Below are 16,454 nucleotides of genomic sequence, written 5' to 3' on the forward strand. Positions count from 1 at the left end.
CTTGGGGTTGGCATCTGTTAATTGCTTTTTCCCTTGGATAGTTGTTTAGTTCTCTGGTTTCTTGAATGCCAAGTAATTTTAGATTACATCCTGGACCTTTTGAACATTATGTTACAAGATTCAGCATTCTGTCAATTTTGATATTTTTAATCTTGGCAATCAGTCCAGTTAGATTTCAAACTCAGGTCCTGCACCACTTCCCGGGGGTTGTGATTTCAATATCTGAGTTTTAGAGCCTCTGGACTACTACTCCAGTTTCCTGCATGTGCAACCCCCCCCCCAGCATGGGTCTCGGCTCCTTAGTTAAAGATCTGTACCATTGTATATTGCTTATGTCAGTTGTGGTCTGATCGACAAATACGCACCATGGAGATTGGCCTAAAACCCCAGAGACAAAGTGAAGAGTTCCTTCCTGAGCTCCTTCTTCTCTTTGGTTCCTCACTCTTCCCTTGGCACAGGCTCTCCCAGTTCTTAGGATTCTGGCTGTGGCGCTGAGGATTCTGGCTGTGGCGCTGAGGCTGGAAGAGGAGGGTGAAGACAGAGAGTGTAAGAGCTCCGTGCCACGGAAAGCCTTTTCCCAGCCCTGGAGAGAAAAGCTCCTCTGGGAGCTGTCCATTGTCTGATCCCATTTGCAGGAAGTCTGAGATAGGAGACATAAAAAGCCGGAAATAAAAGTAGATAACGGAACACGCTATGATCGTCTTCAAGTGTGGCTTTTCCTGGGTGGTCCATTTGCTCTTAATTACTTTTCAAACTCCTCTGATAATTGCCTTCTGTATTCTGTGAAGTGTTTTCTCGTGCTCATTAGAAAAGGGTGGAAGGGGCTTGCTATCCTCTCTGTGGGTTTGCGAACAACACATCGACGCCTTTGCCCCACTTTTCTCCCAGGGAATTCTCGAACTATGGCCCTTCCCTCAGTTTTTAAATAAAGAAATCCTTTTGGTAACAGTTCTAGAATTTTAATGTATCGCTAGTGCCTCTAGCTGGTCCTATTACCTCGGTAGCATTTCTGTTTATAGTCTAGAGGCCTGGATACTCTTCGTGGCTCTTTTTACTCTCCCCCAAGATGAGTCCTGAGGTCGGCGGATTCTTTCTCCTAAAGTAGTCCCTGTCCTGGGCTTCTCATCCTTGAGTTTCCCTCACCGACTCCTGCTATCCTTATCCATGGGCTGAACCAATCCATCACTTCCCCATTCTCTTTTGATTTGTATTCAGGTGTGTGTGCATGTGTGTGTGTGTGTGTGTGTGTGTGTGTGTGTGTGTGCACGCCATATATGTTTGGTTGCTCAAGGAGACCGGAAGAGGGTATTGGATTCTCTGAAGTTGGAGTCACAGGCAGTTGGTGAACTGCCTTATGTCTGTGCTGGAAGCCAAAGTGGGGCCCTTTGGAAGAGCAGAAAGCACTCCTAACCACCGAGACAGCCATCTTCCCAGCCCCATATTCTCTGTTTTAAAGTAATTACCACATTGTTTTTTATTGCTGCTTATATTTTACCTTTTGTGTGTGTGTATATTTGTTTTTGTGCATATGTGTAGACAGGTAATCCCAGTTAAGGATGAGTCCTTTGACGACAGAGGTGATGGTTTCTTGTCCTTAGTCAACTATTAGAAGAAAGCCTGGGAATAAATCCATTGCTGATGAGTGCACTTGTCAGTTACATTTTAGCTCCTGCTATGAAGGTTTTCCCTTAGTGCTGATAACTCCTGAATTGCAAAGGGAACAATGCAGTATAGTGGACTGTTTTACTTTTAAAAAATCAATAGATCAATAGAATGAGAATTGAGAGTGAGCGAGCTAAGGACCGTTATTCCACATCTGCACAGATGTGTTTTGATTCTCTGCAAGCAAAACGTAACTTGTCTGAGATGCCAGAGATGGAGACTTTTTCTTTACGTACGCAGTTCCATGGTCCCCAAATCATCAGTGATGTGTGCTTTTCCCACATGACAGTTTACTCCATGTATTTATGTACTGTGTGTGCATGACGTATGTGTATGGGCGTGCATCCCACACTGGTGTGGAGGTCAGAGGAAGACCCTATGGAGTCACTTCTCCCTCCCACCTTTACGGAGGTTACAGGAATCAAACTCAGGTCACCAGGCTTGCACATTACGACGTTGACCTGCTGAGTCATCTTTCTTCTCTCCTAATGTCCTCATTTGTGTATGTCCTGGAAGAAAATAAAGTTGCTGGGTGAACTGTTCTTCCTATAGACATGGTTTCACCCTCCTGCACCCTTCTGCAATGCTGCTTTGCACTCCTCATTTTTCTCCATTCTTCTGGTTTTCTTTTTGCACACTGCCTTCTTCCCTGCACACGTGTCACAGGAACGGAATGGCCTGTGGTAACTGTACAGTGCACTGTTTAGAATTTTAAACTCTTTAGAAGATTGTCACTTCCCTCTTCAGTACATATCAACCCCCAAAGAATAGAAAGGTGAGCCTAGAACAATGCACACACTGAGACACTGGGAACAGAAAGGTGAGCCTAGAACAGTGCACACTGAAACACTGGGAACAGAAAGGTGAGCCTAGAACAGTGCACACTGAAACACTGGGAACAGATGTGTGAATCTAGAACAGTGCACACTGAAACACTGGGAACAGATGTGTGAATCTAGAACAGTGCACACTGAAACACTGGGAACAGAAATGTGAGTCTAGAACAGTGCACACTGAGACACTGGGAACAGAAATGTGAGTCTAGAACAGTGCACACTGAGACACTGGGAACAGAAATGTGAGTCTAGAACAGTGCACACTGAGACACTGGGAACAGAAATGTGAGTCTAGAACAGTGCACACTGAGACACTGGGAACAGAAAGGTGAGCCTAGAACAGTGCACACACTGAAATATTGGGAACAGAAAGGTGAGCCTAGAACAGCACACACTGAAACATTGTAAATCGTTCAGGATCATTCTCGAAGGGTGTCATGTGGGTCACACCTGAAAAGTATGCATGCTTTTCATTGATCAGAAGGTCCAGCAATGCATACCCCCTCAGCTTCCCCATCGCATTTCAAAGCAGTTGTGAACTGACATCTCCACAGTGCCAGTCATTCCTCAGCTTCCTCTGCCACCTGTCAGCATCTCAGCACTCTGAACCTTTCCCAGGTGTCACCACCTACACCTGGCCATCTATAGACGATATGTCTAGGAAGCAGTAGAGGATCTTGGAGCTTTTTCTTTTTCTTTTTTTATATTTTTAGTTTTTCTAAGAAAGGGTTTCTCTGTGTAGCCCTGTCTGTCCTGGAAATCACTCTGTACACCAGGCTGGCCTCGAACTCACAGAGCTCCTCATGCCTCTGCCTCCCGAGTGCTGGGATTAAAGCTGTGCACCACCACCGATCCGTCACCATAACCATTTGCAGGTGTTCAATTTATGCACATCACCATCGATTTCCAGAACTTTCCTTAGCTTCTGCAACGGAAACACTTTGCCTGTTAAACGCTCACCTCTGTCCATCCTGCTGTCTGTCTATGACTCTGACTTTCAGAGTCCTTTATGTCAGTGCAGGGCATCTCTGTGCCTCCATTCTCTTAATCCTGAGACTAGCTCCGTTCTTCTCTTAATCCTGAGACTAGCTCCAGATTTTCTGGGACTTCCAGCTAATCCAGTGCTGAGAAAGAAAAAGAATCAGGAGAAGCAAGGGTGACGGCCCCAGAAGTCAGTCATGAATAGAACACAGGAGTTACTCAGACTTGAAGAAACAGACTCTGGGACCATTTGGTGTAGATCCTCATGGTCCGAGGAGGGAACACAGTTGGCTAGACACTTCTTCAGAGTACAGCACAGTCCCTAAAATGAACTTCTGGCTCCCACGCAGCCAGCGAGTGCAGTCTGCCATGAGATTCTGGTTCCCGCCTGGCCAGCGCAGTCTGCCATGGCAGCCTCTGTTGGTGCAATTGCGTCCATATCCACCCATTTCCACCCTAAGTGAAAACCCTGTCTAGCTCACGTTTAATTTCCACAAGGAGAAGGCCAGCAAGTACCCAAGCAAGTCCACTGTGGACAGCCTCTTTGTGCCTGGCTCTCCCTGGACCAAGATACATCTCTTTTTATTTCTCAAAAGCTGATTGTGGAGCCCAAAGGCATCAACTCTGAAGGCTGGGAGCCCAGCAGCTACCCAGGTTTTTTAAAAGCCACAATGGCTGAGTCCTTTTATCCTGAAATGCATGGAGGGAGACGATGGTAGCAACCAGAAGGTTAGCAATACCCCCCCCAAAAAAGAAAAACCTCTAAATGTATCGTTTTAGTTGCTTGTCATCGGGAGAGCAGCTTGTCACACGCACTGAGGGAAGGCAGGGCACATACTCCAGAAGGAGACAAGAGTGGGGCTGCATCACAAAAACTTGCAAAAAATCGCGCCAGGAGATTGCTTATACTCACCAAGGTCATCGGCGAGGAGGCTGGAGGCTTTGTCTCACAGGCCATCTATGTGTAAGAGGAAAAAGCGAAGTGATGGGGTCCTAGGCTTTTCTTTCCTCGCTGTTTGATGTGTGGAAATGGTCAGATCATAGGGCTAGAGTAGACCTTGGCCCACTGCCTTGGGACTTGGTGTGTAGTTAGCTTCAGTCCAATAAGTGGAGGGGGAAAAGACTCACCGTATGTTTATATTGTGTTTAAACCTACTGTTGCAGCTGTGGAGAGACAGGAGGCATGGTAGTTAAATGGAGTCGTAACGTAAGGGTTGGGCATTTCCTTCAATTAAGAAAATGAGTTGGCTGTTAAGTTTTTGAAGGAAATTTATTATAACCATTTATCTCTGACCATGTGTTCTTGTTCTTATTATTCCTATTTGGTTAGGCTTTTTATTTAGGAAAGAAGCAACCTACAAGGTGGCAAATAGTACATTAAATTTGCGCCCTACCTGTCAAGTCTGCCTGCCGTTTCTCCTTGTGTGTGTGGAAAATCATTTACCTGTTTCTGCAGCAAATCCAGTCAGGCCCAACACCCCATGGTTTCAGTGTCTTTCCTGAAACTTGTGAAGCCAGCAGCCAGTCATGATGGTACATGCCTTTAATCCCAGCACTCAGGAGACAAGACAGGTCTGTCTCTGAGTTTAAGGCCAACCTGATCTACATAGCAAGTTCTGGGCCAGCTAAGGATACATAGGGAGGCCTTTTGGGTTCAGCCCGGAAGGTCTATCACTTAGTCCATATGGCAGTTACCTGCCCCTTCCCCAGTCCCCCATGCATACCCTCCATCCAGTACCTCACCGGTGCCCACTCGGAGGCAGGTGTTTGGTTTGGTGTTACTTTTCGACTTTGTTCGACTTCTCTGGCTTTCATGCCTCTTTCTAAATTCTGACAGCATTTTTAATCACCGCCGTGTGCTCCAGATTCAAGGGTGCAGCCCTCAATTAGCCGGTTAGTCGGCTCCTCAGTGAGGGTTTCTCTTGCTGGAGTAGTGACAACTTGGTGAGGAGAGAATTTCCTTCACGCTCACATTGCAGACCGTCGTCTAAGAGAGTCAGGGCAGGGACTAAAGAGGCGAGAGCTGAAGCAGAAGCTATGGAGTGGTGCCGCTTACTGGTTTATTCCCCTGCCTTGCCCAGCCTGATTCTTACACCATCCAAAGCACCCTCACCGAAGGGCAGTGCTGCCCAGAGTGAGGTGGGCCCTCCCGCATCAAATTACCAGTCATTACTTGTCTACAAACCCGTCTGGTGGGATCATTTTCTGAGTTGGGTTTCCTCTTCCAAAATGAGTCTGGCTAGTGTCATGGTGACATAAGATTGGCCAGCATGGTTAGTAGTTAGTTAGCTAGTTAGTAGTTAGTTAGCTAGCTTGCCTTTGACGTCTCCTAGTCTTCAAGAGACATACTTATGAATTGTCCTTGTGTGTAATGGCATATCCGCGCTATATCTTTGAATCAGCTCTAACGTGACTTGCTTGAGAACAGGTTTATCATGTCCAAAGCATGCTAGTGTTGTAACAAGGAGAATGAAAAACAGGGGAGAAAATAATAGAAACCCAAAGCTTGCTTCCAGACCTCTGCTGACTCTGTCACCAAAGGAAGTCACCATTTGCTAACTCGTTCCTTCCCGTATCCCTGACATTTTCTCTGCTATGTTATGAAATTCAGAGCTAAGTTTTGAGTTTGGGAAGCCATCCCTAATGGTTCTGAGTCCCGACTGACATCCTGTCTTCTCCCTTGGCACACAGAGGCCGCCTACACCCTCCTGCTGTATGACGAGCTGCTGGAGTGGTCTGACCGGCCCCTCAGGGAGTTCCTGACCTACCCCATGCAGACAGAATGGCAGCGCAAGGAGCACCTGCATCTCACCATCGTCCAGAACTTCGACAGAGGCAAAGTACGCAGCCCTGGCAACCCGAGCTCTCCATGTTCTCTCCTTCTCCTCACGCGACAGACTGCGTTAGATAGAAGCACCCAGAACTGTTAAGATGAAGTGTCCGGGACCAGCCCCTAGATATTCTGATTAAGTAGGTCTGTCATGAGACCTCTGGGAAATTCCCGTGTGCTCAAGCTCTGTATTGCCCTTTGGCTAACACTAACCTTAAGGTAGTGACGCTCTTGGTCCACTCCAGCTACTCTACCAACATATATAGACGGGGAGCTCACTTGGTAAGGGCAGCAGCTGATATGCCCGAGGACTTGAGTCCAGTTCCCATCAGTCATACAGTAGAAGAAAAGAACAGACTTCTGCAGGTATACACACACACTGTTGGCTTAGGTGCGCACACATACACACACACACACACACACACACACACACACACACTGGGTGGCTTAGAAGCAACAAACATGTGTTTACTTCTTTTGTTTTGGAGGCTGCTGACACTAAGGTCAAGGCCTCTGAGGATGTAGTGAGCAGCTAAAGGCTGACTTCCTCACGAATGGTGTCTCCTCCACGTCCTCACGTGACAGAAGAGTAGTTGACATTTTAAAGGTTACTAAGTCCCTTATGACCTAATCATCTGCCAGGGCCCTGCCTCCTAATGCTTAAGGTGTTAGGGTTTCAGCTGAGGAATTTGGGGAAACACAACATTCGGACCCTAGCAATCTGCCATTGGTTCCCTGAAAAGCTCTCTCCCTCCACCTCCTCCCATAACGGAGGGCACTTCCCATTCTATGCTTATTTTTAAGGTAAGATGAAGGAGACTGAACTTACTGAGGAAGTTTGTGGCACCCTTAGTACAGTTAGGAAAGCTTGTGATGCTGGAGGCCCCTCACTGACGACATGCAGTTTAGTGTCTCACTCCTTTCTGCCCCGCATCAAGGGCAGTGACAATTTTTAAAGACTATGAATCTGAAAACCAGTGTTTTTTTTTTTTTTTTTTTAATTTGGGTGCCTTAGTTCTCTCTTCCAAGTCACAAGGGTTAAGTAGAGTGTTAAATACAGCAAGTGGCTGTCATTTCTCTAGAGAACACAGTTGGGACTGCCTAACATTTTGGTGCAAGTGAATTGCTCCTCTCGGGTTCTCCTTTCTTATTTATCCAACCACAGTGATAGGACTTGACACAAATACCCACCTAAGTGTCTTTGTCACGCCTACTATAAAAAATTTCACCTGTACTATAAACTATTTCTTTTTTATTTTATTGAAAATAGTATATATATATGTATACATATATATACATACACATTCCGATTATATATTTCCTTCCCACTACTCCTCCTGGCTCCTCCCTATATCCCCTACCCTCCAGATACCCCCCCCCCCCCCCCCTTCTCTCTCATTAGAAAGAAAACAGGCTTCTAAGGGAATATTATCATATAATATGCTAAAAACACACCAGAAAAGGACCAAACAAATAAACAGAAGGAAAAGAGCCCGAGTTTGTTTTCAGTTAGCCATCTCCTGCTGGGCTTGGGATCTACTTACTAGTTTGTTTCCCCAGTTGGATGCCCTTGGAGAAAACTAAATTTTCATTTGCAAGTGGTTATCAGTTAGAGAGAGCTTCTGGGTTAGGGGTGGAGTCTGTGTCTCTTCTGTCAACTCTAGAGCCCCATCTGGTACAGATCTGTGCGGATCTGTGCACGCTGCCTCAGTCCCTGTGAGTTCACGTGTATTTAGATGGCCCTGTTTCCTTGGTGTCCTCCATCCCCTCTGGCTCTTATACTTTTTCTGCCTCCTCTGCAGCAGACTTCCCCGAGGCCTGAGGGGAGGGATTTGATGGAGACATCCACTTAGGATGGAGTGTTCCAATGTCTCTCACTCTCTGCACATTATCTGGCTGTGGGTCTCTGCATGTGGATCTGGATGTGATATCTGTCACCCTATTGATAACCAGGGTTGATTCATCAGTACGCTATTTTAAAATCTCATGAACTTGTCCCATCCCCAGAAGTCTGTGCTGTAGGTCAGGGTGATAAGCCAATACTCACGTTGAAGGCATAAGTCACGAACAAGGCCACACCAGTTTGGAGTTATGATTAATAGGGTGTTATTTATTTAAAGGGGAAAACTTACAGATCACCGTCTCAGACAACAGCCATCTGCACAACCAGGAAGGGAGTCTAGTCTCCAGAGGAGCAGGAAGTGAAGAGAGCTAGCAGAGGAAATAGCCGCTTTTTTAAAGGGAGAGAGGCCACGCCCCAATGGGCTGGTATCACAGCAGCTATTGGTTGGAGGGGCGGAAGGACCTCCCGCAACATCACGTGTCTATACCTATAGTCTACAAATTACTTTTACCTCTTAAATGGTTGAAAGAAATGAAAAGATTATTGCTACTATGAGGCGTCTATAAACTATGTGAGATTTGCTTTTGTGTCCACAGACTCTCACTCATAATGATACCAATTTCAGATGATAATAGATGAGTTGGATAACTGTGGCAAAGGTTTATGGCCCTAAAACCACAAATACTGATTGACGGTCCAGGATTTTGAAGAAAACTTCGTTGATAGTATGCTCGATAACAAAATTTAAACATTTCTTCTGAAAACGACACACTGACCTAACCAGAATCCAGTGGCCCTCACAGTCTGTAGGCACACGCAAGGCACCAAAGAGTCCAGGGTGCCACACGTGAGTTATTGGGCTGTAGGGATCAGTAATTCCCTCCTGAGCACTGAGCGCCTGTGTGCAGCCATGTATGTGGCCATTGTGCAACTACACTTGTTGGCACGGCGGGATTGTGAAACAACACAAGAAATTGCTGTTTTCACACACATCAGTGAACATTATGAGGAGTTGTTGTTTGCAACTTGCGGAATATTTTTAACAAGTTACATGCCATGTCCTTTTCATAGTTAAAATGGCAGCGTTTTTACTTTAGGTTGTTGTGAAGTCTTAGAGAGTAAGGCCTTATGGTCCAAATGCATCCCCATCCTGACCTTTGGATCGAGGTGTAGCCATGTGAGGAAGGCTGACTGTCATGTTCCTGTCTGTCCACAGTGCTGGGAGAATGGCATCATCTTGTGCCGGAAGCTGGCAGAGCAGTACGAGGGTTACTATGACTACAGGAACCTGAGCAAGATGAGGGTAAAGTACCTGGGTGATGGAGGGTCAGGTGTGGTCCTGGGTAATTGGGAGTCAGGTGTGGTCCTGGGTAATTGGGGGTCAGGTGTGGTTCATTAACTTCCCAGCAGGGCGATAGGAAATCAGACACCTTGCAGAAACTTTTTCTAAGATAAGTTATTTTTCCTGAAGCATACTTAGGTACTTATGTGGAGAAATAACAAATTGGTCTGTGTGTGTTCTTTTATTCAGTATACAAAGAGGGAGACCTTGATCTGTTTCGAAAAATCCCACATCTGAAATGCACAATCTAATCGAGGATTAATATTTTAAGTTTATTGTGGAAAATCTCTGCACTGAAGAGCTTCTCAATCACACAGAAATCTGCCTGAGAGTGCGCAGTTCTTACTCCCACAATCTGCAAAATGGTAGAGATGGCAAGGTGGCTCTCGTGTTAAATTAGGGACAAATCCTGCGTGGACTCTTTCTGTACCTTCAGAAATACGTTCTCACTAAACCAAAGTTTTGGTACCAGGGACTCGGGGACCTTAATAGTCTGTATCCCTGAGTCATTTTGTTTGTATCTCCTAGCTTTTAGGTACAAACAAGCCTTACTCCTCGGCGTCCCAAGCATTTTGCATCATTGTTTAGCATTCAACGTCTTGATGAGTGTTGAGGCCATCTAGGTTCCTAAGACAAGATCCTTTGCTTTTGCATATTAAAGTGATAATGATATTCCCTTCCACTTTCGAGGCTGCCATTGGAAACACGAGACCATAAGCCTTCAACAGCTTGCAAAGTCCCCTTGCGCCTCCACGAGCACCTTACTCTCCTGCTGGGAACTTACCCTCTACTGTTCTCATAGCCCTTAATGTAGTGTCGTAGGTCATTGATATTTCTCCTAGCTTGAAAACTAAAACGAAAAATAATCTCATTTTAAGTTTAGTTCATCATGCTGATACTGGCAGGGTCCACAGCTTTCTATAAAATCACTCCTATTCAGCTTCTCATCCTATCCCTGCAACAGAAGTGAGGTTGCAGTGTTCACTAAGGAGAGCCCTTGGGTACCATCATCACTAAGATGTTTATAAACCCCGAGCATCACACATACCAACTGCTCTCTGGGGTGCTCTTACCGGGGAAGGGGGAAGCCTTAAGGACAATATCAGTCTTCCCCTGGAAGTCCCAGGGATGATGATATCACAAAAGGGAAGCCATAGCTTGGTTTGCTACCTAGGTTGAACACCTGTGAGCTTTGAGCCTAGACAGCACTTTGCACTCCCTTGGCTCAGGCTGGTGACTTACCCCATCCCACCTGTACAATGTTGTATATGTCCTGAACTACTGTGTGCAACGGGAATCAAATCCACAGGCAAGTTCACCTCGCACATAGGTTCTCCCCAAAGGCTTGACTTCAATGATTTGTGTTCATTTCTACTTGTTCTACATCTGTGATGATGTAAACACATCCTTGGTAGACTTACAGAAATCTACTCTGCGAGTAAAATGTAGAAAAATCCTTGATCCTTTCAAGGGTCAGCAAACTACAGCTTGTGTCCCGGCGAGTAAAAGACATGTCAGAGAGACCATGTTGCTGCAGGGAGGTAGCTTGTTAGACCCAAAATAATCACATAGAAACTGTATCAATTAAATCATTGCTTGGCCCATTAGCTCTAGCTTCTTATTGGCTAACTCTTATATTAATTTAACCCATTTCTGAAATCTGTATATTGCCACGTGACTGTGGCTTACCAGGTAACGTTCCCAGTGTCTGTCTCTGGCGGCCCCATGGCTTCTCTCTGACTCTGCCTCCTTTCTCCCGGCATTTAGCTTAGTTTCCCCCACCTATCTCTGTTCCCCTATAGCTCTGCTATAGGCCCAAAGCAGTTTCTTTATTAATTGACCAATCGTATGCAAGCATACAGAGGGAAATCCCACATTACCATGTGAGCCTACAAGGCGTGAAATTTTTATTCGGTATGTACTTACAAAGTTGGTTGGCTGATCCTCTCTGGAAATACTTACAAGGCAATCGCCAGTCCTTTTCTCATGACTTCAAATGGTTCACCTGTGAATAGAAGGAAGTTCCTGTCTTAGTGTGGCTGAGATGTAGGATGGAATTCACAGAACTCCTTCTGTCCTTCCCTAGATGATGGAAGCCTCTCTGTACGATAAAATCATGGACCAGCAGCGTCTGGAACCCGAGTTCTTCAGAGTTGGATTTTATGGGAAAAAATTTCCATTTTTCTTAAGAGTAAGTAATACACTTCTTAATTGACTTTAATCCTTCTGCCTCAGATCCTCCAATTAAGGAAACAAAGGAATTAATGACATTTTATGACACATAACAAGGAGGCAATGGCATCATGACATTTTTTACCCTTCTAATTTGTGAAACTATTAACTGGGAATATTTTGTGTTGAACAGTTTCTCAAGATCAAACAATCTACCCCTTCCTGAGTCCACTTCAGGAGCAGTGATTATGGCTTCCCTTGTGTGTCGTTCGCAGTGTGTTCTCTGTGCGAGTTCTATAGTTAGCACTAGAGACTCTGGACCAGGGCAATGAGAGGGCCTGTAGACTATAGGAAATGACAGAGTCGCGTCAAGGAGAACTCTTACTCCCAGAGCACAGAAAAGTGTTGTTTGGCCTTTCTGATGACTTTGTAAAAAGGTAAATATCACCCAGGAGAGACATCTGACTTATCACTGGTGTGAACTGTTTTTGCCAAGAGGAATTTGTGTGGTAGACATAAAGTACTCAATTCATCCCTCTTCTTTACACTTGGCATAGATTATTTCATATCTGCATTTGTGCATTGGACCCCTCCATCCATAGCATTCTCCATGTATTAAAACACTGGTTAAAAGAGTTCACTTATTCACTCAGGGAATTGTGGAGAAGTGTTCTACATCCCTGACAAAACTGAATTCATTTGTAAGCCCAGTGTGGTACCTAAATCATGTCATGCCAATACCTGGAAGGCTGAGGCAGGAGAATTGCCACAACTTTACAACCAGCTTTGGCCATGTGATGAGTCCTAGGCCAGCCTGGGATTCAGAGTAAGATCCTATCTCAAAACAAACAAACAAACAAACAAACAAAAACAGAGTCACTCATACCGGCTATAATCCCAGCACCCAAGTAGAGGCAAGACATCAGTAATCCAAGGCCAGCCAGACCCTGTCTCAAAATACCATACATACACATACACGCACATATACACACACACCCCAAATTGAGTGCATTACAACTTTAAATATCAGTATGAAAATATTTAAGTTGATTTAAATCCTACCATAACTGTAAGGATATATGAGAAAAGGTAGCTAAATTCAGAGAAGGAAGAGGATTGAGACTCTGTTTATTGTTTAATCTTTAATTTATCTACCTTTTAGATGAAGTAGATAGATGATTGGTTGATAGAATGTACCTCAAAATATCCAAAGACCACAAGTAGATATTTATGTTTAAAATCACGTGAACTGCTCAGATGATGATTCTAATATGGTGGTTAGTGTTTAATGTTAGCTGACAGGATCTGGACCCACCAGGGAGACAAGCCTCCAGGCATTCCTGGGAAAGATCTTTAGAATAGATTACCCTGAGGAATGCCCTGCATGAAACAAGAAACTAACTTAGAAACTTTCAGCACTCTCTTCTTCCTGACTGTGAACTGACAAAATGTGACCCGCTGTTCACACTCCTATGTGTGTGAACTAACACACTGTGACCCCTCTGCTCACACTCCTGTGTGTGTGAACTAACACACTGTGACCCCTCTGCTCACACTCCTATGTGTATGCACTGACACACTGTGACCCCTCTGCTCACACTCCTATGTGTATGCACTGACACACTGTGACCCTCTGCTGACACCCCGCCTTGCCCATCACGAAGGACTGTACCCTAGAACTGAGCTAGCGGTAAACCCTGCTCCCCACCAGCTGCCTCTGTCGGAGTGTTTTATCACAGCCACAGGGAAAGCTGCTTCGACAGTGAACTGACATTTTCTTGAATTGATTGACAGGACCAAGTAATTGGGTGCTACCCAGACTTTATATAAAATCCCTTGTTGCAGTTAAAAAAAATGCACAAGACGTCTGCCTGAAGCCGAAAGAAAGATGGGTTTCTGATAATGACAAATGCAGAGAGTCCGCTGAATTGAGAAGATGACTTTTTAGCTGGGGACATGCCAGGTCTGGTGTCAGCGCCCCTTGAAGAACACAGGGTCAGGGGCCTGGCTGTCAGTGCAGGGGTGGCCTCCTAGAGGAGTGACCGACATAGGGGACTGGAGAAGGGGCAGAGTGTGACTCTGATGTAGGAGCGGCTCCTCATTTTTGACACAGAAGTGTACAATATGAAAGACTACATTTTCTTCCGTACCATGCCAAGAGTTGGCCAATCCATTGTGCATTGTTGGAATGGTGTTTGGAGAGAAGGGACCCAAAAAGCTTTTGATTTCTTTAAACTGTCAGAGGAAAGCAAAATACCTTTTAGGTTAAAGGAGATATAATAATATTTTCTAAGTTACAGATCATGACAATATTGATGTGTTTATCGCTAACAAACCAGTAATCTGATCCACCTTGTTATATTTTTATGGAGGAAAAGGCCCCTGAGGGCAGATGTTCTGGAGACACACAAAGCAACCATGTGTGCTGACTAAAAGCTGATTTTAGTTTTAGCAAACAGTGAGCTAGCCCAGATTCCCATCTACCTACTGCATGAGTTATGGTGAGTTAAAGCATCCATAGGCCTAGAAAGATAGCTCAGTTATGAGCACTTACTGCTCTTCCAGAAGGACCCTATTTGGGTTCCCAGCACCCATGCCCAAAAGCTCACAGCTGCCTTAACAAGAGCCCTAGAAGACCCAACATCTACTTCTGGCCTCTGTGGACACTTGTATAACTCATGGTGTACATTCACACAAATACACATACACATAATTTTTTTTTAAAAATCAATCTTTAAAGATAATATGTTTTTAAAAATCAGAGGTATTTAAAAGCTCCAATTATGAACACAGTTTAGCAAATGCCAGAGCTACATTGACCAAATAGATCAAATTTTGTTTAATAGGCAATTAGAATAAATTGATGTGTCTATCGTCAGTTGTTTGAAAAAGCCTTTTTCTATGTCATTTCTGTCATTAATTCAAAATGAAAGGGAAGGGCTGCCCTCTCTTGGTGTCTAAGAGACATTGCAGGATTGAGGATTCCAAGGAATGTCATAAACATGTCAAGATGAAAAATGTCCTTTTGTTGTTTGATGAATTGCAGGATACATTTTAAAATTCGGATAGGATACATTGAAATGGTTGTATAATCTAAATAGTTATTTCCCCCTGAAAGGAGCAGAATTGGCCCTTGTACCTGGGCAGGTCTGCTTCTACATCATTGAAAAAGAGCTCTGAAAACATTCCTGGTGAAGGTCTGTATCTGGATGCCCATGGCATCACTGTTCACAGCATCCAGACAAAGAGGAGAAACTCAAATATCTGTCAGGCGATGAGCGGACAAACCAATGTAGTGTATCTTCCCAGTGGAGAAGTACACAGCAACAGAAAGCAAAGACGTCTGTCCTGCCACAAGCGAGAGAACTTTGGTGGTGTGCTCATTGACGCCAGGGGCCTAGGAGGCAGCTTTAGCTGATAAAGGGTTTACCTAGCTTACAGGGGGCCTTGGTTTGATTCCCAGCACTAAAGCGGGCCCGAATGGTAGATGCCTGTCATCTCAGCCGTCAGGAGGTGGAGATGGTGAAGCCAGCGAATCAGTCCTAAGGTGGAGAGGTGGGCGGGTCATTAAACGGATACTTTTTGAGTTCCCATCTGGACTAGCACAAATAATTCTTGGCATTTTTTAAACACTTTATATTCTTGGCGTGTTGGAACAAGAGGGGCATGGCGCATGCATGCAGGGCAGAGGACAATTCGCAGGAGTTAGTCCTCTTTCCACCATCAGGCGTGGCAAGCACTTTTATCCTGTGAGTCAGTTTTCTGGCCCTAATCTTCAGCATTCTTACCTGAATGAGAGAGCCCTGGCCTCTAGAATAAATTATTAGGATATAGCATGATATAACAAAACAAGCAAACATCTAATAAAGCTCTAAAATGCGGTGAGGTCTCTAGCAGCAGCAAACTGAGCTGAGCTGCTCACGGCAAGGACATGGTTCCTCCATGCTCCTGAAGGCTCGGGTAGAGATGGGCCACCTGCCTGCCCTGCCAGTGGGAATATAAAGCTGATCTATCTCGGAGACTTCCAGAAAAATAATCCAGTAAAGCGGATTTTCGTTCTGGCCCTACTTTGTTCTCTTAGAAATTGGAGATCTGCGTGTATGAGTTTGACATCCATTTGATAAAAATCATCTCTCATATATGTCCATTTATATATAGTGCTTGGTTCTTGTCTTTGATGCTGAGTATCGGGCCATCTCCATCCCCCATGCAAATGGCCCTGGAATTCAGCGTGTGCTATTGGGTCTGATGGAAATCAATAACCAGCAATCCTATTGCTCTTTGTTTAGCAGGTTTGATTCATGAGCGTATTTTTCAAATGGTTCTGACTTTCCAATGTGACAGTATCGTGATGTGGGGGCAGTTATTGCTGCAGACATATTTCCTTGCCTTCTCTTTGTTATATGACCCTAATTTCTTTTCCGGCTGCACCCCCAGAATAAGGAGTTTGTGTGCCGAGGCCATGACTACGAGCGACTGGAGGCCTTCCAGCAGCGAATGCTGAACGAGTTCCCCCACGCCATCGCCATGCAGCACGCCAACCAGCCTGATGAGACCATCTTCCAGGCGGAGGCTCAGTGTATCCCTTCCTGGTGGCTGGGCTCCGGTTGGGCGGTACCTGCCGTTAGCTACACAGCAGTGTCCTGTTGAGTGTTATAGCCACTGTCCCCTTGTCAGGAGCCACACCCTACACTTCCTAGTCCTTGTCATCTTGGTTTTAGCTGAGCGCCTTCTCGGCAGAATGGAATTATTCTAATGGCTATCACAGGGCCAGTCGAAAAGAAATCC

The 16,454-nt window shown here is 45.1% G+C and overlaps 1 protein-coding gene across 2 annotated transcripts in view; it reads left to right on the forward strand.

Moving 5' to 3' along the window:
- Positions 1-16,454, forward strand: part of Dock4 (dedicator of cytokinesis 4) — a 392,371-nt gene that overhangs the window by 344,322 nt on the left and 31,595 nt on the right. For both annotated transcript variants that reach the window (XM_050158669.1, XM_050158670.1), the window contains exons 36-39: positions 6,171-6,319; positions 9,369-9,455; positions 11,581-11,685; positions 16,104-16,245. In XM_050158669.1, coding sequence (XP_050014626.1) covers positions 6,171-6,319; positions 9,369-9,455; positions 11,581-11,685; positions 16,104-16,245 — 483 coding nt within the window. The remainder of the gene's footprint in view (positions 1-6,170; positions 6,320-9,368; positions 9,456-11,580; positions 11,686-16,103; positions 16,246-16,454) is intronic.

This window comes from Alexandromys fortis, unplaced genomic scaffold (assembly GCF_014885135.2).
Source record: "Alexandromys fortis isolate MF-2015 unplaced genomic scaffold, M_Fortis_MF-2015_v1.1 scaffold_101, whole genome shotgun sequence".
Classification (NCBI taxonomy): Eukaryota; Metazoa; Chordata; class Mammalia; order Rodentia; family Cricetidae; genus Alexandromys; species Alexandromys fortis.